The following is a 27958-nucleotide window of genomic DNA, read 5'->3' on the forward strand; positions in this document are numbered from 1 at the left end:
TTCTAAAATATCAGAAAATTGTCAAAAATTGTTCCTATGTGTAACTGAAAAAACTAAAAAAGAAAAGAAAAGTGAACTAAAACCTAGAAAGGAGAAGTGGTTTGTTCAAGGCCACAGAGCTGGTCAATAGAAGAGTCAACATTCAAATCCAAGTCTCTTGTTTCCATGCCCAGAATCTTTTCTACTCTAAGAAGACATTAGGATCCTAGATTTCTAACTGGAAGGGATGCTCTCTAGTCCAATTCCTTCTGTTTTTCAAATGATGAAACTGAGTTTTATAGATGTTAAGTGACTTGCCCCAAATCATGCACCTATGAATTAATAAAACTAGTCTTTGAATCAGGTCCTCTGGCTATCCAGAATGTCAGCTCCCTGAGGGTGTGTTTATTTGTCTTTGTTTCTCTACCACCTAACACTGTGCCTAGTACACAGAACGTGCTTATTTATGTTTGTTGAAGGTATGAATGATCTCTCCACCAAATTCCAACTTCTGAACCTAAGGTTCTCCATTTGATATTATACTTGGTTTTTAAAAAACTCTTTCTGAGGCAAGATTTAAACCCAGGTCCTTCCATCTCTGTGTCTAGCTCTCTATTCACTAAACCATTTAGCTACCCCTGATACTTTGTTAAGACTAACTATTCTTAAAACAATTTGGTGCTGGCTAAGAGACAGAAAGGAGGACCAGTGGAATAGACTTGGGGTAAGTGACCTCAGCAAGACAGTCTATGATAAGCCCAAAGACCCCAGCTTTTGGGACCAAAAATCCACTATTTGATAAAACCACTTGGGAAAATTAGAAGACAGTATGGAAGAGATTAGGTTTGGATCAACATCTCACACCCTACACTGAGATAAACTCAGAATGGGTGAATGACTTGAATAGAAAGAAGGAAACTATAAGCAAATTAGGTGAACACACAGAATAGTATACATCAGATCTTTGGGAAAGGAAAGACTTTAAAACCAAGCAAGAGGGGGCAGCTGGGTGGCTCAGTGGATTGAGAGCCAGGCCTAGAGACTGGAAATCCTAGGTTCAAATCTGGCCTCAGATACTTCCCAGCTGTGTGACCCTGGGTGAGTCACTTGACCCCCATTGCCTAGCCCCTACCACTCTTCTGCCTTGGAGCCAAAACACAGTATTGACTCCAAGACAGAAGGTAAGGGTTTAAAAAACAAAACAACAACAAAGCAAGAGCTGGGAAAAAATAACAAAATATAAAATTAATCATTTTGATTACATCAAATTAAAAAGTTTTTGTACAAACAAAACCAATGCAACCAAAATTAGAAGGGAAACAATAAATTGGGAAACAATCTTCATAACAAAAACCTCTGACAAAAGTCTAATTATTCAAATTTATAAAGAGCTAAAGCAATTGTACAAAAAATCAAGTCATTCTCCAATTGATAAATGGGCAAAGGACATGAATAGGCAATTTTCAGATAAAGAAATCAAAACTATTAATAAGCACATAAAAAAGTGTTCTAAATCTCTTATAATCAGAGAGATGTAAATCAAAACAACTCTGAGGTATCAACTCACAACTAGCAGATTGGCTAACATGATAGTAAAGGAAAGTAATGAATGCTGGAGGGGATGTGGCAAAGTTGGGACATTAATGCATTGCTGGTGGAGTTGTGAACTGATCCAACCATTCTGGAGGGCAACTTGGAACTATGCCCAAAGGGGGTTAAAAGACTGTCTGCCCTTTGATCCAGCCATAGCACTGCTGGGTTTGCACCCCAAAGAGATAAAGAAAAAGACTTGTACAAAAATATTCGTAGCTGCACTCTTTGTGGTGGCAAAAACATTAGAAAATGAGGGGATGCCCTTCAATTGGGGAATAGCTGAACAACTTGTGGTATTTGTTGGTGATGGAATACTATTGTGCTCAATGCAATAATAAAGTGGAGGAATTCCATGGGGACTGGAACAACCTCCAAGAATTGATGCAGAGCAAAAGGAGCAGAACCAGGAGAACACTGTACACAGAGACTGATACATTGTGGTACAATTGAATGTAATGGACTTCTCCATTAGTGGCAATGCAGTGATCCTGAACAATTTGAAGGCATATATGAGAAAAACCACTATCCACATCCAGAGGAAACTGGGAGTAAAAACAGAAGAAAAAACAACATGGGTCAAGGGGCATATGGTTGAGGATATAGACTCTAAATGAACATCCCAGTGCAAACATCAACAACATGGAAATAGGTTCTGATCAAGGACACATGTAATACCCAGTGAAATTGCGTGTCAGCTATGGGAAGGGTGGGATGAGGGGAGGGAGGGAAATTATATGATTATTGTAACCAAGGAATAATGTTCTAAAATGACTAAATAAATTAATTAAAAAAAAAAAGACTAACTATTCTTGGGGGCAGCTAGGTGGTTCAGTGGATGGAGTCAGACCTAGAGGTCCTGGGGTCAAATCTTGCCTCAGACACTTCCTAGCTGTGTGACCCTGGGCAAGTCACTTAACCCCCATTATTTAGTCCTTACTGCTCTTCTGCCTAAGAACCAATACACAGTATTGACTCTAAGACAGAAGATAAGAGCTTAAAAACAAACAAATAAATAAATAAGTTTTAAAAACCTAACTATTATAATAAGGAAAAAGACATGTACAAGAATATTTATAGCTGTGCTCTTCATGGTGGCCAAAAATTGGAAAATGAGGGGATGCCCATCAATTGGGGAAAGGCTGAACAAACTGTGGTATATGTTGGTGATGGAATACTATTGTGCTCAAAGGAATAATAAAGTGGAGGAATTCCATGTGAACTGGAACGACCTCCAGGAACTGATGCAGAGTGAAAGGAGGAGAACCAGGAGAACATTGTACACAGAGACTGATACACTGTGGTACAATTGAATGTAATGGACTTCTCCATTAGTGGTAATGCAGTGATCCTGCACAATCTGCAGGGATCTAGGAGAAAAACACTATCCACAAGCAGAAGATAAACTGTGGGAGTAAAAACACCGATGAAAAGCAACTGCTTGACTACAGGGGTGGAGGGGATATGACTGAGGAGAGACTCTAAATGAACACTCTAATGCAGATACCAACAACATGGAAATGGGTTCGAATCAAGAACACATGTAATATCCAGTGAAATCGCGCATCGGCTATGGGAGAGGTGGTGGGAGGGGGGAGGGAAGAAAAGAAAATGATCTTTGTTTCCAATGAATAATGTTTGGAAATGACCAAATAAAATAATGTTAAAAAAAATAAAACCTAACTATTCTTGGGAGTAGTTAGGTGGTTCCATGGATAGAGAGCCAGGACTAGAGGTCTTAGGTTCAAATCTGACCTCAGACTTCCTAACTGTGTGATCCTCAGCAAGTCACTTAATCCTCCTGGACTACCACTTACCACAATTCTGCCTTGGAAGTAGTACACAATATTAATTCTAAGATGGAAGGTAAACAAAAACAAAAACAAGATAATTCTTTCCAGGTTTGAGAATAATGCTTCATCAAGAACTTGTGCTTATCATATGTCAGAGTGAGCACACAGGTAGAGAAAGGAAGGGGGGAAAAGCATTAATAGAGTGCCTACTATATACCAGGCATCATGCTAAGTGCTTATTACAAATATTCCATTTGATCCCACAACAACCCTGCAAAGTACGTGCTATTATTAACCCCAATATACAGTTGAGAAAACTGAGGCAAACATAGGTTAAGTGACTAGCTGAGGGTCACACAGTTAGTATACATCTAAGGCTAGATGGGAACCCTCAGCTCTTCCTGAGGTCCTTTATTCTATATGTTGTATCCCCAACTGCCTTTCAAGGTCCCTCACTCAACGGGGAGCCCAAATAGTTGTATGCTTTTTTTCCTGATATTGTTTAGTTGTTTTTCAGTCATGTCCAAATCCTTGTGATCCCATGTTGGGTTTTCTTAGCAAAAATACTTGATTGGTTTCCCATTTTCTTCTCCAGCCTATTTTCCAGATAAGAAAACTGAGGCCAACAGGGTCATCCAGCGAGTCTGAGGCCAGGTTTGAGTCTTCCAGGTCGGGCACTCTATCACTGTGACAATGAGCTGCTCCTACAGTCACTGTGTATATCTGGGGTATATAAGGTACTTAATATATATTTGTCCAGAGAATGAGTGTAGGAATGGTCTCCCTGCCAAGCTCCAACTCCAAAGTTCCAACTGCTTACCAGACATTTCAATCAACAAGTTCAATTCAGAAATGATCTACCACCCTTCTCCCGATTTCCCTATTTCTGTCAGCAGCACCACCTTTCATTCAGTCATCCAGGCTGGAAGCCTTGATTATCTTTGATTCTTTCATCTTTCCTCTGTCTCATCATCATTCCTCAACGGCCAATCGGTTGTCAAACCCTGGTGACTTGACTTCTACCAGATTAATTCTATGTGAATGTAGAAATCTGTTGGAGATGCTAGCACATGTGTAACCAGTAGCAAATGGCTAAGGTCTGTCTTGAGAATGGAGAGAAGGAGAGAATGTAGAAACCAAAATGGTGGAAAATGAAAACCAAAATATAAATGGGGTGGGGGGGGGGAACCATTACTGTGACAGCACAAATATTTTAAAATGTCATGTGTCCATTCACCATCTAGTCCTACTGTCACCACCCGAAGAGAGACTCTCTTGCCTCCCCAGATCCTGGTATCACCATCCTTTCTGGTCCTCCAGGCTCCTTCCTCCCATCTTTATGTCACAAAGGGAGGGTGATCACTTTATGCAACTCAGCCCCACTTCAATCCAATTCACCAGCAGATCAAGATATCATCTGGGGTGGTAAGGTGTGGCTCAGGGTATGGAGAGCCAGGTGCTGAGGTCAAATCTGACCTCAGCCCCTTCCTAGTTGTATGACCCTGGGCTTAACTCCCATTGTCTAGACCTTACCCCTCTTCTGCATTGGAACCAATACACAGTATTGATTCTAAGACAGGGGGAAAAAAAGCCAGAGAGAAATGTAAAAATTAAAAACTTAAATAATAAAAATATTATATTTTAGGAGGTTTATTAAATGATCATTAGAAATCAAGGAATAAAGAGGATGCAAAATAAAAACCATGTACCCATGGCTGGTTAGCCATTTTCAAAATCCCCTCTCACCACCAATACTGCTGGCTGCATGCCAAAAAAAGACACAGGCAGGACTGCCCACTGGATATTTATTCCCTGTCTATAGGAAGTATGTAATAACAGGAAGTCAGTGCACTGGCTCCTGGGAAATATAGTTCTTTTTTTTAGGGTGACAGATTTTCAATTATACAGAAGGTAAGGGTTTAAAAAAAAAGACATCACATAATTTCTTCAGTCCTTTTTGAAAATGAAGGAAAAACAACATCTTCAAAATGATGCCCATGAATAATACGGAAACAGGTATGGAATGATAACATTTGTACAATCCAGTAGAATTGCTTGTCACCTCCAGGAGGGGGGAGGGAAGAGGAGAGAGAAAGAAAATGAATCATGGAAAAATGGAAAAATATTTTTAAAATAAACAAAATGATGGCCAATTAGTCTTATCTATACATGGAGCTGAGTTATTCATTCCCCTGTGCAGAATCCTTTCATTCTCCCTTCTCCCTGAAGACACTGTCTAGGCACTTAAATGTTTATTGATTAAGTCAAATCTAGATACCTTAGCCTAACATTCAAGACCTTCCACAAACTAGTGTCACTCTTATTATTGTCTATTGTTATATTCCCTATTCCCTCTTCTGTATTATAAGTTACATAAGGGAAGAGAACATGTTTTAAAGCTTTTTAAAAACGACTTCCCTGTCATCTAACAGAATGTTCCAAAAAATACTAGATAGGGACAGCTAGCTAGGTGGCTCAGTGGATAGAGCCCAGGCCTAGAGACATGGGGTCCTGGGCTGAAATCTAGCCTCAGACACTTCCTAGCAGTGTGACCCTAGTCCAGTCATTTAACCCCAATTGCCTACCCTTTACCATTCTTCTGCCTTGGAATTAATACCTAGTATGGAAGTATGGATTCTAAGATGGAAAGTAAAGATGTTTTGTTTTTTTTTTAAACCCTTACCTTCTGTCTTGGAGTCAATACTGTGTATTGGCTCCAAGGCAGAAGAGTGGTAAGGGCTAGGCAATGGGGGTTAAGTGACTTGCCCAGGGTCACATGGCTGGGAAGTGTCTGAGGCCAGATTTGAACCTAGGACCTCCCAACTCTAGGCCTGGCTCTCCATTCAGCTGCCCCCGAAAGTAAAGGTTTTTTAAAAAGTTTTAGGTGCTGTAACAAATACTGTATACGAATGCTGTAACAAAAACAAAATAATTGTTGAATGAATGAACATTTGGTAGGAATGGAATTAAAGCCTTTGGGTATGGAGGCAGGGAAACAGAAGGTAAAAGATGATTACAGGAGCAGGGCTGAGGGATTTGAAAAGAGTGTTTTGGGTATCCTCCTGCCCACTGAACTTCAGGAAGGGGAGGAGAGATGAAAAAGGGAGATTAGGGTGAAAAGGAAATGGCAGAAGGCCCAGCTCTCCTCAGCCATAACTCCTTCCCCCCCAACACACACACACACACACACACACCATTTACACTTCCTGTTTCTCTCTTGCTCATGTCCTGATCACCACCCCTTCCCAGGCAAGTAGTTCCCTTCTCCCCAGGGTCAGGATGAGGAGGAGTAATGGCAGCAGTGAGAGGTAGTTGGATGGCTCAGTGGATGGAGGGCTGGATCTGGAATCAAGAAGAGTTAAGTTCTGCTTGCAGACCATTATTAGCTCCATGACTCTGGCCAAGTCACTTAACCTCTTTTTTTTTTTGCCTTAGTCCACTGGAGAAGGAAATGGTAAACTACTCCGGTATCTTTGCCAAGAAAATCCCATGAACAGTATGGTCCAGGGGGTCATGAAGAGTTGGACATGACTGAACATCAGCAACAATGGCAACAATGGAGGTGAGGGTAAGACAAAGGCAAGAAAGGGGATGGGAGGGAATAGACTGGAAATAAGGGCGTTATGGGCAAGTCTGTAGCACCCAGTGCTGATTTATTTCTCCTTCATTCCCAATCAATGTCCCACTGACTTCCTACAGAGGTACAAGGAATAGTATGATCTAAGAGGACTGCCTGGAGGAAGAGGAGAAGGAGAGATATAATGAGAGCTTGAGAGTCAGAAATCTGGTGGAGATGGCACTTGGGAAGATTTGAGACAAACAAGAGAAAAGCTGGTTAAAAAAAAGGCAGCTGGGTGGCTCGGTGGATTGAGAGCCAAGTCTAGAGACAAGAGGTCCTTGGTTGAAATCTGACCTCAGACACTTCCTAGCACTTAACCTTCATTACCTAGCCCTGACCACTCTTCTTCCTTGGAACCAATACACAGTACTAATTCTAAGATGGAAGGTGAGGGTTTTGAAAACCAAAAAGGCAGGAGTAATCTGGAGAGGGTTTATACTGGTACTCTTCAGCTCGAGGGTTCTCACTTGTTTTTGTGTCATGGTCTCCACAGAATAATGCTTTGAAATGCACAAAAGAAAAATTGACAAAGGAGACCAATTGTACAAAAGGAACAGTTATCAAAATATGTTTAAAACAAGTTTTTGGAAGATGGGTTGAGAATACCTGAAAAAGAGCTTTTGCTCCAAGTAATTCTGATACTATCTCTTTAGTCCCCAGGACTGGATGAGGCGGCTTTGGGAAGTCCAGTTGGGGAAGATTCTATGGCAAAGTTTGCCTCAGTTTATTCATCTGTAAAATGATCTGAAGAAGGAAATGGCAAACTGCCCCAGTATCTTTGCCAACAGCAAATGTGGTCATGAAGAATCAGACATAACTGAAAATGACTAAACAACAATTGTCCATTCTATGGCTTAATCTCCAAATAAAACCTCAATCTTGTCTGGGAAAACCAAAGTGTGAGTAGGATGAGACCAAATCTATTGTAGGTGGGCATAGTTTGGTTGGTTGATTGCTAAGAAGTCTGAGATTTCAACATCCGCTCTTCCCTCAGAACCCAGAATTTCTCACCGCACTCTGCCCTTGGTGTTCCTGAGTACGGAAGCCGCGAAGCTCTGAGTCACACCCACCAAGCTGGTTCCATCCACTTCCACCAGGAGGTCATTCACTTGGATCCTAGGCAGAGGAGAAGGTTGGGAGTTAAAAGAGGCAGCAGGTCTTGCCCAGTATAACTGTTCTAGCACCCAGGAGATGAGGAAAACCTGCAGAAGACACTCTCAACCTCTCTGAACATCTACAGAATGGTGTAGAAGTCTCTAGTCTTAGCTTTTGGTTCAATCTTGCGCAAGCGTGAGCGCGCGCTCAAGGCAGACATACAGATCCACAAAGGTATCTTTTCCTAGTCAGACATGTAGACCTACTTTCCAAGATAAACATACACAGAGATCCAAAGACATCTGATTTCCTAGACACACTGACAGACACATTCAAAAAGCAGTCATATGGAAATATTCATGATGGCAATACAGAACACCAGGGAGGTGGATGGTACAATGGGTAGCATCACTGTGTGCCTCCTCCTCCAAGTAGCCCTGCTCAAGCACCATCCTGCCAACTTAGTGGGACACTGGGGTGAAGGAAGAATGAATCAGAACTGGACGAGGGAAGAAACCTAGAGTCAGGGGACCTGAGATAAGATCCTGCCTTAGATACTTACTCTGTGACCCTGGTTAGGGCAGCTAGGTAGCAAAGTGGATAGTATGACCAGGTCTGGTGTCAGGAAGTCATCTTCCTGAATTCAAATCTGGCCTCAGACACTTCCCAGCTGTGTGACCCTAGGCAAGTCATTTAACCCCCATTGCCTTACCATTCTGCCTTGGAACCAGTAACTCAGTATTGATTCTAAAACAGAAGATAAGTGTTTAAAAAAAAAAGGATCCATTGGAGCCACTGGAGAAGGAAATGGCAAAGCACTCTAGTATCCTTGCCAAGAAAACCCCATGGATAGCTATGGTCCATGGGAGCATAAAGAGGAGGACACAACTGAATGAATAAACGATAGCAATACTGACAAAATGAGGGTGGTAGATTAGATGGGCCATAGGGTCCCTTCTAGCTCTAAAAAAGGTATATGACAAGTGCATACATATATACATGTAACATACAAGCACATGAAAACACACGTCTATATCTCACCTTATCAAAATATAGGCCTATATTCCCCAAACACACAACACCCTTGCACATATATATGACAATTTATAACCAGTACTTAGCACACATAGCAGGCACATCATAAGTGCTTGTTTCCTTCCTGCCACTCCAGCTGTTTCTTTCTCTCCTGTTCCCACAAGAGGGTGAGAGAGACTGTGGGCAATCTAGACTTGATCCACAGAAGGGGAAGAAGGGGGAGTGGAGAGGAGCGGAAATTGGAAAAAGGTCCCTCCCCTCCCCTATCCCCACAACCTTCCCTGGAACTCCAGTGATGTTCCCACAGGATTCCATAAGGGAAATAGAGGAAACCAGTCCATTGTAAACAGGTTCCTCCCACCCGTGCACATGCGCACAAATGCCCAGAGATGTGCCTGGGCAGACACAGACACAGAGAACCAGAAACTATTATCTCTACATACACCCACTCACCCAGCCATAGCTAGAACTGGCCTGAAAGTCTTGGAAAAGTCTCAAAAGCTGAATGGAAAGGTAAGGGATGAGTATGGCTGTGGCCATTGTCATCTCTGCTCAGAACACGCAGTCTAAGAAACTCAGATTTGACTTGGACAAAATGCAGAAGCTGTCCCAAACCAATCTAGATGCAGAGACACAATTCTAATAGTCTGTCCACAAGTATAAAATGCCACAACATACCTCTGTGGGTGTCTACACTATTAGTGTTGTGGGGAACTTAGAGAGATTGCTGTCACCCACTCCAGCAAGTACAGACTAGACCCAATGGCGAGTCACTAACACATTCCATCACCCAGGTGCATGTCTGCCCAGTTCCTCTGAAAGGCTGCTACCCAGAGACAGAATTCATTTGGCATAAGAATACCAAACAAGATGCTTACCTTCACACATATTCTTCCTCCCTCCCCCCTCTCTCTCCCTCTCCCCCCCCTCCCTCCCTCTCTTTCTCTCTCTCTCCTTCCCTCCCTCTCTCTCTCTCCCTCCCTCCCTCTCTCTCTCTCTCTCTCTCTCTCTCTCTCTCTCTCTCTCTCTCTCTCTCTCTCTCTCTCTCTCACACACACACATACACGCCTTTCTAGAAGTTCACACACAAAGCCATACAAGCCACTACATTCAAGAATTCATGGGCATTTCTTGCCCATGGAAATCACAGCCAAATACAGTCTTTGTGCTCTTGTACACATCCCCCTAAAACTTTGCTACCCATCAGTGCCACAATTCATCAACCCCATGAGAGGACACGCGATCGATCACATGATGGACTAGCCCTCCCTTCCTGACCTGCTTCTCTTCTCACCACTTCTTCCTAATAGCCCAGCTGGCTCAGCTAGTGAGATATAAACCTCTTAATCTCATGGCCATGAGCTTGAGGCACATGGGAAGGACTTTCTTTGTAGTCATGATGGGATAGTGGAAACAGAACCAACTATGAAGTTAGAAGACTTGAGTTCAAATCCATCTCTGACTCTTACCTACCTGTATGACCTTAGGCAAGTTCCCTTTCCTCCTTTGGTCTCTAATTCCTCATCTATAATGAGGGAGTTGGATTAATACCCCTTCCAGCTCTACACTGAGACAATTCAACTGGAAATTCTTTGGGAAAAACCCATGAGTTAGAGGATAATCTAGAACCTTCTTTCCCCAAACCCTCCTACACACAAGGGAGACCAGGGGGAAGTAGCACCTCAGCCTTCAGCCCACTTTGGAAGAAGGTGGGGTTGGTGGTGATCCCAGGAGATCGTTGAAGGGCAGTGCCCATCTAGGATGGAAAGGGGACAGTTACCTGCCATCACGATGTGCAGCGCCCCCCTCAGTCACTGTCTTGACAAAGATGCCTAGCTTCTCCAGGCCCATGTCGGCCCCAGCACCCATGCCGATGATACTAATGCCCAGGCCTTCTGAGTCTGCAAAGAGGCAGATGAGAAGGGACAGGTCAGTGACATTCTGCAGGCTCTGGATTATGGAGTAGGAAGGAGAATCAGAGATGCCAGGTGAACACTTGGGAGGGGGAATATACTCAAGATATCCTGAAGAGGGACTCAAAATGTGTCCAGGAAACAATGGATGGGCTAGGAGAGGAGTTCAAGAGACAGAGAAAGTTGGTGGGGTGGCATTAGATTGGGGGCAAAGTATAAGGGTGGGTGGCACACAGGACAGGGTCAAAAGAGGATGAACTACTAGCTGGTCAAGGTAAGCTTGGGGTGTATGAACCAACCAATTCCTCCAGTAAGTGCTAATTAACCTTCCTTCCATTCCCTGGGACTCAATCTCATCCCTGGGAGCACCCATTCTCATTTTGATACTAAGGATCCCACAGCCTTTGTAAAAGGGAATGCTTTTGTCCTTGTGAAATCCCTTCAGTGCCATGGAATGCCAGTACTCCTGATCACTTCCTGTACATATGCTATCTCTTTTGATTCTCACAACAGCCCTGTGTTTTTATAGGTGCTATTATTACCCTCATCTTATATATAAGGAAACTGAGACAGAGAGGAAGTGACCAGCCCAGGATTGCACAGCTAGTAAGTGTCTGAGGCAGGATTTGATCTCAGATCTTCCTGACATTAAGTCCAGTTCTCTAATCACTGGACCACAAGGGCCTTATGGAAAACTACAGCACATGGGGGTGGTTAGGTGTGTTTAGCTGTAATGAGGCTCTAAACTATGTCATTGAGGCAGGGTTAGTGGCAATATTTTGGCTATAAATGATGGGGACTATTTTGAGTATTATGGGGCTGCTAATATGAGTGGGTGACGGATGCTCTGATGGGGGCAAAGTTTGGGGGCATGGGAGAGTGGAGGACAAATTCACCTGTGAATGGTTGTGATGGGGGTTGAGAACAGAGGTACAGCTAAGGGTAGGTAAATTGGCTGATATTCAATTGAACAATCTAACAAACATTTATTTAGCACCTGCTGTGTGCAAGGCATTGTGTTAAGCAGGAGGATACAAAGACAAATTCAACCTAACTGGCCCTTCAGGAGTTTAGAGTCTATTGGAATGTAGATAGGGCAGAGATAAGGTCCAGGCCACTCTGTGTTATTGTGCTAAAGGATAGTTACAGTGTGAGGCTGTGATGGGGATTAGGAAACAAGCAAGTGAGTAACTTGGTGCTTAGAGTAGATGGCCCACAAGTTTGAGAAGGCTTCCACAAGTATACAGCATAAAGGAGCCTGCTTGAAATCCCCCAGTCCATCCCTTTGGGCTCAGAGATTCTATCAGGTTACGATGCAAATAACCTACGGAGGGGGCATAGAGTAAGTCAGTTAGGGGAAACTTCCATCAGTTATTAACAGTTTGATATGTGTATCCCTCTCCTTCCTGCTTTCCTTTCTGCCTTCCTCATTCCTCTCTCTCCTTAACCTTCCTTCCTTCCTTCCTTTCTCTCTTCCTTCCTCCTTTCTTTCCTTCTTCCTTCCTTCCTTCCTTCCTTCCTTTCTCTCTTCCTTCCTCCTTTATTTCCTTCTTCCTTCCTTCCTTCCTTCCTTCCTTCCTTCCTTTCTTCCTTCCTTCCTTCCTTCCTTCCTTCCTTCCTTCCTTCCTTCTTTCTTTCTTTCTTTCTTTCTTTCTTTCTTTCTTTCTTTCTTTCTTTCTTTCTTTCTTTCTTTCTTTCTTTCTTTCTTTCTTTCTTTCTTTCTTTCTTTCTTTCTTTCTTTCTTTCTTTCTTTCTTTCTTTCTTTCTTTCCTTTCTTTCCTTCTCTTTTACTAGGGCCAGTAATGGGTAGGTGCTGTGTCATGGGACAAGCTGAAGCATGGTTTAACCAGATCCTCTCCAAGAGAGAGTTCCCAAAGAATAGGGTTTGACAGGGAGGAGGGGAAAGGGATAGGCTATGAAGGGTAATGAGTCTAGAGGACACCAAAGAGGCAAAAGTGGACAACACACTCTAGTGGAAAGAGGCAGAGTGCACCACAATACCACAAGATGTGAGAGGGAGGCTGCTTATTGTGACCTTGTTCTACACTGGCCCTGAGACATGGAGCATATGGCAGTAGGGAGTGAGATGAGAGAGGAGGATCATGGGGGATTGAGTGGAAGATGGAGAGTGAGCAGGTCAGTGTACTAGGGCTAAGGAAAAGAAAGCCAAAGAACCTGGCTGGGAGAAAAGTGCCCCCCAAGCTCCCACCTCACCCTTGTCCAGCTCCACAGGGAACAGCTCCAGCCTCTCCACCCGCTTCTCCAGCTCATATTCAGCTGAAGCTGCCATGGGGTCCACATCCTCATTGCGTCGATCATAGTCTTCATTGGAGTATGTGCTGAACACCTGGGCAGAGGAAAGAGGAAGGTTGAAGGGAGTCTGGTAATGTGGGATGGGGCTAGAGGAAGATGAAAGCTTGGCCTGGGGCAAAGCCAAGGCTGAGGCAGTACCCTACTCATTGCCCTGGAGACCTCCTCTTCCTCCCTCTGAATACGTTCTCCTCAGGCCGCAAAGTCCCTTAATTCAGTGGTTGTTCAGTCTTTTTTTCAGGCATGTCCGAATTTTCTTGATCCCATTTGGAGTTTTCTTGGCAAAGATTCTAGAGTGGTTTGTCATTTTCTTCTCTAGTCCATTTTTAGAGATGACAAAATTGAGGCCAATAGGATTAAGTGACTTACCCAGGGTCACTCAGTAAAGGTCCAAGGTTATATTTAAACTCAGGTACTCTGGACTCAAGGGTCAGGCCACCTAGCTGCCCCTAAGTATGTCGCCTTGGGCAAATCTCTTAGCTTCTACTGGCCTCAGCTCTCACTCTGTCAAGTAATGAAGGTTAACTACATGGTCTCTAAGGTCCTTTCTAGCTCTAATGAGCAATAAAATGATAAGACAGAAATTGAAAACCAGCCAGACCCAGAAAGCTAGTAACAAAGGGTAACCCAAAGACAGATGAGAGAGGCAGAGGAGAGAAATTCATCCAAGAGGGAAAATGAAGAAATGGCAAGGCCAGGAAACAGAGGCAAGAAGGGGGAAAGAATGGGAAAACACAAGAGAAGAATATGGAGGGAGCCAGATGGGGAGAAAGAGGAGGGGATTGGGTGTGAGACAAGGGGGGAGGGGATGGAGAGAAGAACAGGAAAGAAGTCGAGAAAGGAAAGGAGACACAGAAGAAGACGCAGAAGAATCCTGTTCCTAGTCGGTAACCTGATTTCTGGGGGATGGGGGAAGACATTGGGGGGAGAGGAGGAGAAGGGAAGAGGAAAAACTCCAGACCTCTCTCTTTCTCCCATCTTCTCCTTTAGAGAGAAGAGTTTTTCTTTAAAGTGATCACAGTGGCTCTGCTTTTTCTAGCTGCCCCCTCCTGAGCCCACATACCAGGTCACTGAATTGAAACTGTCCTCATTTGAGACTGAAAAAACAAAAACCAAACCAAACAACAAAGAACCTCTCCCCCCCTCCCCACACACACATTAACACACGTTTCCTTTTGGCACCTCCCACAGGGATCTCTTCCCCTAGGGGAGAAAAGGGACATTTACTATCCTCCCTCCCCCATATCTCTATACCAGATATAGCTTTCCCAGCAGTGCCCATGGGCATGACTAGGGAGGGAAGCCTGAACTTCTTTAGTCTCGCCAGGGCACCATAAAATGTGCCAATCTGTTGGATGGGTCACACCACCTGAGGCTCTGTAAAGAATGCCTGATTGAAGGCACTGGGGCCGATGCCATTGTCCTGACTCAAGGGTAGCTTTGGGGGGATCTTAGGAGTTCTAAACAGTGCCAGCTTCTCCAAAGGGCATCCTGTCTGCTCCCAGAAGATATAACAGATGCAGAACAGAGGCGGCATCCTTAAGGCCCCAGTTCTCAGCACAGCAAATACCAGCCCCATGCAGTGCCCATTCTGTGGAAAGGTGCCTGTCTTTGGGCCTGAGGTGTGGTGCATGTGTGGGTGTCCACAGTGGCAGATTAATGAGGATCATTTTGGGCATGGTGGCATTTTCATGCTTCAGTGCTTCTAACGACAGGTTGGCACCATTCGGTGCCAAGCGGGGGCGAGGGGTGGGGGGGCTGATGCCATCTGACAGCCTAGGCTAGTGGGAGGGGAGCACTAGCTTTTCTAATTTCCCCCATACCCCACAGAAAGCATCCCACCTTCCCTCTAATGCCACGGCCAGGGCAATCTCATTTCTCTGCTCAGTAGAATGAGGGCATCATAGACCCCTGAGGCCTATTGTCTGCTTTGACCCCAGTCTTCTACCCAACTGTGAGTCAGGGGTGAGGACAAAGAGTCACAGAACAGTGGAGCTGGCAGGAACCTTTAGAACAAAGAATTTTAGAGCTGGCCCATCTAGTCCAACCTCTTCATTGACAGAAGAAGAAACTGAGATCTAAAGAGGGGAAAGAACTTGCCCAAGGTTATATATAGGTAGCTAGTGATCAAGGTGGAGCTAGAATCCAGGTTATTTCTGGCAGATTAAGCTCCAGGGAGCAGCTTTGGGTGGGGAAGCTTTAAACTGATTTGTATATATCTTTGCATCCTTATCTTCTGACTTCCTAATACTCTCCTACTGGAACTATTCCCTGTCACCAATTGGGTCTACTCACCATCCCCTTCCCCAACCCCAAGTGATAATAATAACTAACATTTATGTCCTGCATCGACATTTTAAAGGTGCTTTTTATCTCATCTGGTCCTTGCAACAGCCCTGTGAGATAGGTACCATTATTAGTCCCATTTTTGAGATGTCAGGAAGGGAAGTTCAGAGTGGTTTGCCCTAGAGGCAGCTAGGTGGCCCAATGGATCCAGTGCTAGATCTGAGTTCAAATATGACCTTAGACATTTCCTAGTTGTGTGATCCTGGGCAAGTCATTTAACTGTGCTTGCCTCAGTTTCCTCACCTGTCAAATGAGCTGGAGAAGGAAATGGCAAACCACTCCAGTATTTCCACCAAGAAAACCCCAAATCGGGTCACAAAGAGTGGGACAGGACAATTAAATGAACAACAATGGCACAAGCTAGTGAGAATCTGGAACTCAGTTGTTGCTGCTAACAATACATCTCTTGATTTATTCATCATACCATACTGCCTCTAGAACTCAGCTCCATGCCTTGCTTGGCTTGAACCTGCCCACCCAGTCCTCTCCTCCTCTCTCTCCTGTCCAAACCCTCACCAGACTTTCAAGGCCCAGCTCCAGATTCCCTATCTCCCTGAAGCCTTCTCAACTCCCCTTAGTCCACAGGGATCTCTCCCTCCTCTGAACCCTACACCACTTATTGTCTACACCTCACACTCTGGCAAGCACTTATCATCCAGCTGCCTTGTCAGGTTAGCTATCTCCCCATGGGGTGTGGGTATGTGTGTGTGTTTGTGTGTGTCTTATCTCCCCAATGAGATGAGCTAGAGGCTTACATTTCCCTCCAGGCCCCAGAGGGGTCTAGTACAACATACACAGTCATCCAAGCCAGGTAAAGGCTCATTGACTGAACCCACTCCCACTTTTCTAACAGAGGGATCAATTTATCAGCTTTACAGCTTTGGGAGCCCAGGTATCAATAGGCAATCAGTGTCCCTGGGAAATGGGATGGGGGACAGACTTTTAGGCAGAGACAGCAAGAAATTTCCATAAAGGTTGAAAGTTGTGGAAGCTGGGTTTATAGCTCTCATTTATACAGGTCTTTAATCCAAGGCCTCAATTATAGGGTCATGGTTTCAAAAGGTCAATGTTAAAAGTCTATAAAGGGGGGCATCTACCCTAGGAGAGCCAGACTTGGAGAAGGGAGGTCCTGGGTTCAAGTTTGGCCTCAGACACTTTCCTAGCTGTGTGACCCTGGGCAAGTCACTTTACTCCCATTGCCTAGCCCTCACTACTCTTCTGCCTTAGAACCAATACACAGTACTGATTCTAAGAAAGAAGGTAAGAGTTTTTAAAACTTAAATTCAAAAAAAGCCTATAAACTGTCTCAAAGTCACAGATTTCCCTGGGGGCCTTTGCCAAACATTTTCTGGGTGTCAAAATATTCTTGAGCAGAACCTAGAGAAACAAGGCTAAATAATTCCTGGTAGCTTCAACTGTCTCAAGGTACTTCTCTTCAAAGGGTAGAGGACTTCCCATCTCTGCGCTGCTCCTCTCCCCTCTCCCTATTAATGTTTTATCGCTGACCCACACTTTGAGAAAAAGATGACACAGTATAATGGAAGAGCAGTCAAAAGATCTGGGTCCTGGGTTCATCTCTGACATTAATGATAGGTGTGACCTTGGGCAAGTCACTTTCCCTCTATTCGAAGGAAGGCTTTGGACTGTAGTGATATCCTAAGATCTCTTCAGGGTTCTGACATTCAGTGAGTCTGTGGCATCATCTGATTGGGAGAGATCTACTGGTGATTATCAGAGCCCAGACCCTCTGCTCCCACTACTCAGGGGTATAGTTTGGGTCCAGATTGCCCATGAGGGGTGTGGTCACCCACTTTTAGTGCTTTCCATTAGAGGCTAGCTGGAAGGGGAGAGCTCAGGGACTTCAGAAGGGAAACTTTGCCTCTCCCAATCCCTAGAGAAGGAAGGGCTGGTCACTGGCCATGAGGTTGTTATGGAAATGATAAACAAACAGATGGAGTGGGGGCACTGGAAGGGTATGGAATGTTAGACCCTCGTGCCAATGTAGGAAGGCTATGGATGGGGAAGGGAAAGCTAGGTTCCCAGAGGTACCCAAGCCACAGAAGCCTGAGGTCTTAGTTCTAGAGCTAGATCTGAGTGAAAGCATTCAAAGCCTAGACATACAAAAGGAGGAAAGGAAGCCAGGACATGGTAGAGCTGCAGGGGTCTACCCTAGGGTGAGTCCTGGAACTCAGTTATTGTCATGTTGCTCTGACACCTTTTCTCCCCTGTCTAAACACACACACACACACACACACACACCCTCAGCTGACACATAGCCCCAATACTTTCCATTCTCATCTCAAAAACTAATGCATTTATTAGGCATTAAGCCCCTAAAGTGTATGGGAAGGTGGAGAAAGAGGACTGAGAAGGGGGAATTTTAATATAAAAGCAGTCCAAACTTTGACCCCCATCTCCACCCTTCTCAGTGTTCCAGAAGGTGTTGAAAGAGCCTGCTAGTAGCTCTCAGTTTTATCTTTGGTAAAAAGAAAGGATTGGCCTAAGTAATTTTAGCTCATTCAATGGTACTATTATAGAGGGGAGGAGGGGCAGGTCATTTAGGATCTTATGAACAAGATTGCGAGGACAGGATAGGTTCTTACTCAGGCCAAGCCTTCGGGGTGTCTGGCTTTTGAAATGATTATAAAGAAGGACTGGGCATGAATCAGCTTCCCCACCCTTTCAGGATTTTCTCCATTTCCCAATTCCTTTTTTCTTTATACCCTCAAGGATTTTTACTAGTAGAAAGTCAAGGTTTCCCTTCCAGCTCCTTACCTAAGACAAATCTCCAGCTCCTCACCCGGGAGATCTCAGTCCATCTTTACAAACACTACCAAGAAAAGCCAGGTCCTTCAGGAGCTCCAGTGAGTTGGGGGTGGGGGTGGGGTGGGAGGGAAGTCCAAAGAGGCAGAAAGTCCCTAGACCTTACCACCTCTCAGCCACCCTGGGAGTCCTGTGATCTCACTCCAAAGCTCTCCCTTTGCTACTTCCCCCTTTCACTTCTGCAAAGTTGAAATGGGGGAAATACTGATCTAGACAGGAGAGGAGGAAAAGTCCTACTTCCCTGTTCCTCCCCTCCCCCCTCATTTTTTTTTTTAGGGGGAAGAGGGCAGTGATCTGCCCGGTTGGTTTCACCTGCCTCTGTTTTGTTTGGAGCCTTCTTTAAAGAAATTCTCAGTCTGCTACTTTCCCCACACACCCCATCCCCCAACTATCCCACTATCTGCCCCCTGGGTCCATGAAAGAAGGCATTTCTGGGAATGGGAAAAATAATCTGGCACTATCAGGGGCAGGGCATTGACTGCCTGCCCCAGGCAGCTGTGTGGGTGAGCAGGAAAGGGAGAGTCACCTCTTCCTCCCTCCCCACCATCTCTCTCTGACACATAGTTGGAGATGCGGGAGGAAAAGAAGACTAGGCCAGCTCGCCAAAGGGGACCTGAAGGATAGCTAACTGGATACCCTGAGAGCCATCCTCGCTGGGGAGGAAGCAGGAGATGTAGGACATGGGGAGGAGACTGGCGCAATGCTAGCCTAGTGCCGGCCCTTACTCCGACACAGGGCACAGTTTCTTAAGGGAGACTCTGATGAGCTTTATTTTACCCAGTATAAATAGTTCTAACTAAGCAATCCCCCCTCCCAAATATAATCACTTCTGGGTCAGGGCTGCAGGGAATAGCTGGGAGGGGGCAGGGTTCCCACCAATGAGGGAGCTGACTCAACGTGCCAACCTCAGCTGGCAGGGCGGAGGCGGGCAGAGAGCACATGGCAAGGGTTTGGGGGGGTGGGGAGTGAATGCCAAGGGACCGCACTTACTTGGATGGGTGCAGTGCTGAAATGAATTTTCCGGCTGGGGACCGGCTCCTCCTCCTCGGAGAGTCCTGGGATCTCTACACAACCCGATTCTGGCTCATAGGGGGGCTCCCCATCTTCCTCCTCATCGTCCTCCTCTTCCTCCTCCTCCTCCTCTTCTTCCAGCCCACTCCCCCCAGAGTCTTCCCCAAGCCCACTGTAGGCGCTCACGTCCACTAAGTCCGCTTCGGAGAAGTCCTCCCTCTTGGACTCATCCCCTTCCTCCGGGGCCACGTCAGGCGCCCGGCTTCCTCCAGAGCCCCCTACTCCCCTCTCTGCGTCCCCTTCATCCTCCAAGGCAGCTGGAGCGCTCTGCTCCTCTGGGGGTCCGGCGGGGACCGCCACAGCCACGGCGCCGTTCTCTAGGGCCGCGTGGACTGTCACCTCAGCCTGGATCACCTCTCCCGCTGCTGCCTCGGCCTCGGATTCTCCACTCTCCTCCACCTCCACCGGCTTAATCTTGCGCACCTCCCGGGGCTTGGGAGGAGGGCGGACCGGGGCCGAGCGCTGCAGCGGCTGCTGGGGCTGCCCCTGAGGCTGCGGCTGTCCCCCAGATCCCCGCTCCTTCTCGCTGGGCCCATCAGCCGACGGGGCGGGAGGTGTGGGCAGGAAAGCCCGAGACCTCTTGCTGACTAGCTTGGAGTTGAGCGGTGGTGCGCCGGGCCCCCGGTGGAGGCCAGACCTTAAGTCCGCCTTCTCGAAGACAGCGCTCAGCTGGCTGACGGTAGGGGACACGGCGTCCGTGTCCAGCTTGTCCAGAGCCTCGGTGCTGCCGTTGAAGCGCACCACCACGTCCAGCTTCCGGTCCTGAAGGCTGGCCCGCTCCTGCCTCAGGAGCCGCCGGGTGGCGGCCTCCTTGTCGCCTCCGGGTCCGGCCGCCGCCCCGGCGGGGCTGCGCTCGAACAACTTCCTTGTCTCCTGCAACCTGGACAGCGGCTGGGGCGGTAGCGAGGGCTGGGCCGGCTGTGCCGGCTTGGAGTCAAAGCGGCTCACCCGCTCCGACACGCTGGTGCCCAGCTTCAGCAGCGCGCTGTGGTCCACGTTCTCGTTGAGGCTGCTGGCCCGAGGCAGAGAGAGGCGCACGGAGCGCTCGGGCACCCTCGGAGGGGGATCTGGGGGCCCGGCTCCCCCCGCCCCGCTGCTGCCCTCTCCCCAGCCACCCGGAGGCCCAGCAGTCCCCATCTGGAGGAACATGCTTTTGATCCTGTGGACATTGGAGCCATATTTCTTATGATGGGGAACCTTCGGGGCCTCGTCTGCCCCCGGAGTGTCGGACGGGGTTTTCAGGGCCTGGATCCCAGCCTCATAGGCGCTACGGTGAGGGGAAGCGCTCCGAAGGGGGCCCCCGGGGCCGCGCGGCTCCGTCTTCATCATGATGGGGGGAACCGGGTTCGCATCCCCCCTTTCTCTGCCTCTCCACTGAACAAGGGACTGGCTACCGTCCGGATCCCTTCCCCAAAACCCTTCCAAGCGGCTTGCCTGAGTCTGACCCCCCCCCCAAAACAAGCGGCCGACCACAGCCGGAGCCCCCTCCCTCCCTCCCCTCCCCCCGAACAAGCGGCAGGCGGAATCCGGTTCACATTGTAGGCGGCGGTGTCAGCGAGAGACAGACAAGCAGGCAGTCAGTCCATCCCCCACCCGGGATGGCAGATTCGGATCTCTGGAGGCCGGAGGACCCCGGGAGCCATGGTCTTGCCTCGGAGCTCCTCGAGATTCTTATGCTGCTGTCACTGTTCCCTCTCGCAGCTCCAGCTAGGTCTAGGCTCCGCTTCTCCTCGGTTCCGGCCTGTCTGCCTGCCTGCCTGCCTGCTTGCCTGCCTGCCTGCCTGTCTGCCTGCCTTGCCTGCCTGCCTGACTGCCTGCTTCCCTCCCCCCCAACTCCCCTTTTCCTCTGTCTTTCTCTCTCTCTCTGCCACAGCCGCTGCTGCCTGAGAACTGAGCCGGTGCCCTTCTCTTCGCGGCCGCTGGGGGACGGGCCCTTCTGGGTCCTAAAGCGACAGGGATTTCCGGGGACCTGGGCCCCAGCCTCCCCCTCACTGTGGAACCCTCTCTCCAGGAGTCCAGGGCCAGTCACCAGTGGACCCGCCCCTTGAGCCCCCACCGCCAACACACCAATCAACTGCAAGCCTGTCCATTTCCAGTTCTAACTCTGATCCAAAGAACTGAACACAGCTTCTTCACCCCTTCTAGAAAGGGGGCACACTCTTCAACCGCTTCTTTTCAACTTCCCCCAAACTCAGAACTCTAGGTAGGGGCTGAGTAGGTCGGAAAGACTTGCTTTTGGGGAGTACCCCTATACGTCCAACTCTGAGATGGAATTGGGGAGAGGCAGAATAATTAAGAGGAAAACTAGACTAGATCTAGTCAGTCATCTGGATGGAGGGGAATACCTACAGACATGCCACTGATCTTTCGGGAGGCTGCAAAGTGGAGACAGACTAAATGGGGTCCCGGTCTGTCTCCTGGATCCTTGGAGCCCTTGGAATGGGCGTTTCTCCAACAGAAATGGGTTCTGGGAAGTGAAGCCAAAAGGGCCCCGGAGGCTGGACATTTTTCCCTCCCGTGGCATCGTTTATTTTTTCCTTTACCTAGAATGGTTGCTCCTAGGCGCTGGGCAGGGGTTTAACCCTCCTCCCCACTCCATTTTTGTCTCTTCATCTCCACACCATGACCCCAGAAGAAAAGAGAATTGAGATTCTGCTTTGAGAACAGCCTGGAGAATCCAGACCTTCAGTGAATGCCCCACCCCTAGACTCCCAGATCAATGGAATAAGTTTCTCCACCTTATCCCCAGAAATCCGATGCCCCCCAGCTTCATTTTCCCCAGATTCCAAAAACGGGGTACACGGAGGACCCTAGGACCCAGAAGACAACTCAGGCACAAAGCCTCCCCCCACTCGAGGTTGCTTCCTGCATCTCTAGCCTTCCTGCCGCCCTCCCCTCCCCTCCCTCCTTCTCCGCCCCCCTTTCCTCTTTTCCCATCCTCCTCCTCCCCCTCCGCACTTCCCACACTCAGGCAGCTGGCCCTGTCCGCCTGGAGAGAAGGGGGGTAGTGGAATCATCCCAGGGATGTAGGGCCCTATATAGGAAAACCCTATGGGTAAGGGGTGTCTAGGACCCTGGGATCTAGATAGCTTGATCTTTGGGAATGAGGATGAGGGAAGGGTCTGGTAACTTGAGCACCGAAGCTTTCGACCGACGGAGCTAAAGGGTCTTTGGGGAGAAGCTAGTAGGAACCGAGCTCCTGACGGTAAGAAGACCCTGGAGTCCTGCCCCTCCTCTGCACTATAGCCCAGCTAGTCCAGGGAGACAGCACCCCCACACCTCATCTAAAGGAGGAGGTCCTCAGCGATTTTGGAAGGATAGCTGGGAAATCCCAGTTTCTCCGGTATGAGGAGGATTCATAGAATGGCAGAGCTGAAAAGGTACCTTACCGATCTCAGGACTACAGATTCACTTGCTGGAGATGTGACCTCTGCCACATCGCTTAACCAATGAGCAATTTTCTCATCTGTACCATAACAATAATAATCACTGCCTCCCTCTTGGGGCTGTTACCTCTACTTTGGGTTGTTGTGAGGAAAATACTTTGTAAACCTTCAAGATCTCTTTTTTTCCTTTAGACTCTATTTAAATATAGAACAATAGTAATAGTAATAACGATGATAATGATTGGTTTGGAGTTAGGAGAAACCTTAAAGGTGATCTAATCCAAAATCCACCCCCACCCCACATTAAAAAAAAAAAATCCTTACCTGCTGTTTTAGAATCAGAAGAGAAACTCAGCAGTTGAGATTAAATGACTTGCCTAGGGTCACACAGCTAGGAAGCATCTGAGATCAAATTTGAACTCAGGACTTCCCATCTCTTGGCTTGGCTCTGAATCCACTGAGCCACCTAGCTGCCTCACCCCACCCCAATCCAGACCCCCTTTTTGTTTATTTGCTTTTAAACCCACATCTTGTGTCTTAAAACCAATGTATTGATTCTAAAGCCAAAAAGCTGTAAGGGTCAGGCAATGGGGTTTAAGTTGACTTATCTAGGGTGTAAACCTTAAAATTTCTTAGACTTATAAATGTTGGAAATTTCACCATTGGGAAATTTCATACTTGAAAAATTTCCTATTGAGAGTGGGAACTCTATTGGAATGTGAACCCCATTGGCATGGGAGGTTCCTCCTCCTCCCTTCTTAAGATTACTTTAGGACAGAAACCTTTTGCTGAACAATGGAAAGGGCTTTGACCTATGCTTAAGCATAGAACAGGAATTTCTTTGAGTCATGATTGATTTTAGAATTGATACAATGGAGATACTTGGAATGACAGAACCAGGTCTTGGAAATTGCAATCTCCACCCTACTCAGTCTTAACAGAATTTAGGAAGGGCTGCAGCATAGATCAAAATTTAATTATTCCAATCTCTACCCTACTCAGGGTAACAGGATTTAGGAAGGGCTGTAGCAAAAGATCAAGATTTAATTATTTGAGAATATGACCTTCAACAGACAGGGTCACACAACTAGGAAGTATCTGAGGCTAGATTTAAATCCAGTACTTCTAGTCCTGGCTTTCTATCAACTGAGCCACCAGTTGCCTCTCCCCATCCCCCCCCTTTTTTTTAACAGATAGGAAATTAAGTTCCAGACTAGATGACGTGACTTGTCTGAGGAAACATTACTAGCAAATGAATCTATTCATAGGATCTCCTTCAGCTCTGAACCCCATTCCCACCCCAAATGGACAGAAAATAGGTCACTTAGGGGCCAAGTTAGGATTTAAAATACTGATTCTCTGACTTCTATTTCCATTATGCTACTGATTTTCTTGGAGAAAGGATAGGAAGGTTTTGAAACCTGGCTTTCCCTGTAGTCTGGCCCTTGCAAGATACTAAGATCAGGATTAGGGACAACCTGGGGATACCTGTAAAAGGACCTACTTGAGCCCCAAAGGCTTTTAGCCCCTTTCAACATGTGGGCTTGAATACAGCCTCCTATAATCTTGTATGTACTAGATTTCTCTACTCATCATCTCCAATACCCAGAAAGTTTAATCATCTCAAATGTCTCAGTAGCCCTTCCTGGCTTCTGTAGAGATAGGGAAACTGATGCTCTGGGAGAGAGACAATAGAAAAGCTATTAAGTTGCTCATTTTGATTAGCCTCCTATACCAATATCTCTCCTTTCTTCCCCACCTTTCTCTCTTAACTGGGGCTCAAAGTTGATACTGAATTTGCTAAGATGCCTAGCTTTGACTTACCTAGTCTGGGGTATTTTGGGGGCAAAGCCAAGTTAAGTGCTTTGGGATCTGGGATGAGGTGGAGATGTATCCTGCTAATGTGCTGACCAAATGAGGTCCAGAGTGGACCTGAACAGAATTAATAAAGAGAATTATTATTTAATGGGGCCCTGGTTTGTTGAGCTGCTTCCCTCCCTCTTCCTGCCCATCACACTCACAATTCCAAAAGAAGCTTTTAGGGAGAGTTAAGTGCTTTGCAATCACTTCTTCCCAAGGGTTAAGAAGAAACCTGGGTGGGGCAGGAACAACTGAGAGGGTGGTGATGGAAAGCCTAGAGGTCACCTCATCTGATCCCCTGCCTCAGATCCATATCTAAATCCTGATATTCCCCACCCCCCAACTCAACCTAGTCAAAGATTTCCCACCTTCCTTCTGGGGGAGATATTTGTTGCCAGGGTTTCTTGCTACGAATAGGAAATTATTAATGTTCAAGCTATTGCTTTTGTGGTAAGACCAGCCCATTTCTATTTGTTCAGCCTGAAAAGGAAAAGGGGAGCAGTACATCAGTCTTTCTTGCCATTGCTTCTTACTGTCACCTAATCTGTCCTTTCTCTTCTCTGGGAAATTTGTTTCCAAAACACACTTTTGTCCTGTTTATTTTGGTAAAGAAATTTTGGATGGTTGCCTTCATTTTACAGATGGGGAAACTGAGACTAAAAAAGAAGGTGAAGGCAGAGCCATCTCTATGGACAACTCACTCAGCACTTTGAAGATCTATACCTATTGGTACTAAGCATTGTGACTCAAGCAGATAAGATAAGGAGGGAATGGAAGAAGCTTCTGCAATTGACGCTCAAGGCCTGAAGATTTATGCTCACACACTATTTCCTTGTAAGGCCTCCAGCCAACTGTTCCCAAGGCACTGAACCTCTCTCTGCTATTGGACTCTCTCCTCAGGCTATGTGTTTGAATTTTGTTTCTTTTCTCCTTCTAAGACTACCCTTGATATAGCCCAGTTTCTCCTGTGTACAACTGGCAGAAAAAAGGAGAAGATAGCAGGGACCACCACCTGAGCCTTCATCTTCCCAAGTATTTTTGTTCAGTTGTTTTTTCAGTCATTTCTGACTCTTCATGACCTCAAATGGGGATTGGGGGGGGGGGGGCACAGATACTAGAGTGGCTTGCCACTTCCTTCTCCAGTTCATTTGACTTGACAGATGAGGAAACTGAGGCAGAATTAAGTGACTTTTCCTAGAGTCACACCACTACTAAGTATCTAAGACTAGATCTGAACTCTGAGAAAATGAGTCTCCCTGACTCCAGGCCCAGTGCACTATCCATTGTGCCACATAGCTTCCCTTTCCCAAGTATGGTCCTGAATAAGAGGCTAGACTCATTTCAAGGATACATGCTCCTCCACTCATGAGCACACACACACACACATCCCTTGACTTTCCCTGTTTCTAGTCTGCTAATCCTTAACCTTGGATAACCCCCAGCATCAGCCTTCTGTCACCCTATTCTAAGTCGCCCAGCTTTTCCTGTCTGATTCCTATGGCGATTTCACTTCCTTCTCTTATCCACTAAGGACATTTCCCTCTCTGTCCTCTTCCCTGATCTTTTTCCCTTTGTAAAACCTCCCCTTTGTCTGTCTCATCCACTTCCATGACTTCAGCTCTCATTGCTGTAAGGAACAAATTGTTCTCATCCACCCATCCCACCCTCTTCATATGCCTGGGGCAGACACCTCCTAACTCACAGATGGGTTGAAGGACTTTCGGTTACCCGCCCGCCTAGACAGTGGCGTGATCACTGCACTTGCTACAGCTTCTTGGAGCCACTGGTGAGAGCTGAGTGGCAGGTGGATCCCCAAGAAGAAACGCAGCCCTCACACTAGGCACTAGCCCTCCCTGAACCGTCCTGTTCTCATGTACTTTGTACTCAAAAAACCAACTCATTCTTTTTCACTCTCCAGCTGTCCCTTCCCACCTCCCTGCATTTACACCAATTGCCTTTGCCAGGCTTTGGAACACACCTTCTTCCCTCTCCCCCTCAACTCAGCCTATCAAAATCCCTTTTTATCAAGGCCCAGCTTGGGGCCACCTCTTGCCTAAAGCCTTCATTGATCTTCTAGGCTAGATGGAATCTCTCCTTCTTCAAATCTTTCTCTTCGAGTCATTTTTTAAAAACTTTCACCTTCTGTCTTAGAATCAATACTGTGTATGGGTTCCCAGGCAGAAGACAGGTAAGGGCTAGGCAAATGGGGTTAAGTGACTTGCCCAAGGTCACACAGTTAAGGAAGAGTCTGAGGTCATATTTGAACCCAGGACCTCCCGTTTCTAGTCCTGGCTCTCCATCCACTGAGCCACCAGCTTCCCCCTCTTCGTTTCTTAATTAAATTAAATTTATTTTCACTTAAGCATTTATTTTTTCTTCCTCCCACCTTCCCTCATTACACTGGAAAAAAGAAAAACAAAACTCTTGTAACAAATATGCAAAGACAAACAAATAAAATAAATTCCTTCCATTGCCTCTGTCTGAAAATCTATGAAGGAAGGGAAGCAGGGGGTGCAGCTAGGTGGCTTACTGGATTGAAAGTCAGGCCTAGAGATAGGAGGTCATGGGCTCAAATATGACTCCAGACACTTCCCAGCTGTGTGACCCTGGGCAAGTCACTTGACCCCTGTTGCCTAGTCTTTACTGCTTTTCTACCTTGGAAGCAATACTCAGTATTTTGATTTTAAGATGGAAGGTAAGGGTTTAAAAAAAGAAAGAAAATTTATGTCTCCTGCATGTTTCGTCCTTTACTTCTGTGTGAGGAGGTGGAGAAACGTCATCATCTTCAACCTCTGGAGTCTTCCTCAGATATTCAGTCCTACCTCATTAAACCTCTCCAAGCACACTCGATCACATTCTAATGTATATTGTAGCGGTCTGCACACATTTTTCATCCCCCCCACCCCCACCATACAGATTATAAAGAGAGAAAACATTTATTAAGCACCTACTATGTGCCAGTCCTTGTGCTAAGGGATTTTTTAAACTCTTGCTTTCTCTTTTAGCTCTACGACAGAAGGGCAAAGGCTAGACAAAAGGGGTATAGTGACTTTCCTAGGTCACATACCTGTGTCTGAGGCCATATTTGAACCCAGGACCTCTAGTCTTCAGGTCTGATGCTCTACCCACTGGGCCACC

At 46.6% G+C, this 27958-nt stretch overlaps 1 protein-coding gene and 1 long non-coding RNA gene across 3 annotated transcripts in view; one reads left to right on the plus strand and one right to left on the minus strand.

The window, feature by feature from the left end:
• The window catches only part of PPP1R9B (protein phosphatase 1 regulatory subunit 9B), a 32094-nt gene extending 10633 nt beyond the window's left edge, over nucleotides 1-21461 (minus strand). The window contains exons 1-4 of one of the 2 annotated variants that reach the window (XM_056816893.1): nucleotides 19494-21461; nucleotides 13239-13371; nucleotides 10892-11012; nucleotides 7993-8097 (exon numbers count right to left, since the gene is read on the minus strand). In XM_056816893.1, coding sequence (XP_056672871.1) covers nucleotides 7993-8097; nucleotides 10892-11012; nucleotides 13239-13371; nucleotides 19494-20903 — 1769 coding nt within the window. In that variant the 5' untranslated portion in view covers nucleotides 20904-21461. The remainder of the gene's footprint in view (nucleotides 1-7992; nucleotides 8098-10891; nucleotides 11013-13238; nucleotides 13372-19493) is intronic. The other variant, XM_056816894.1, reaches the window with a different exon arrangement.
• A 755-nt stretch (nucleotides 21462-22216) lies between these two features.
• Nucleotides 22217-27293, plus strand: LOC130457232 (uncharacterized). Its single transcript, XR_008916383.1, has 2 exons — nucleotides 22217-22954; nucleotides 25462-27293. It is a non-coding gene; the product is annotated as an uncharacterized LOC130457232 (long non-coding RNA).
• The last annotated feature ends 665 nt before the right edge of the window (nucleotides 27294-27958 follow it).

Source organism: Monodelphis domestica, chromosome 2 (assembly GCF_027887165.1).
Source record: "Monodelphis domestica isolate mMonDom1 chromosome 2, mMonDom1.pri, whole genome shotgun sequence".
Lineage (NCBI taxonomy): Eukaryota > Metazoa > Chordata > Mammalia > Didelphimorphia > Didelphidae > Monodelphis > Monodelphis domestica.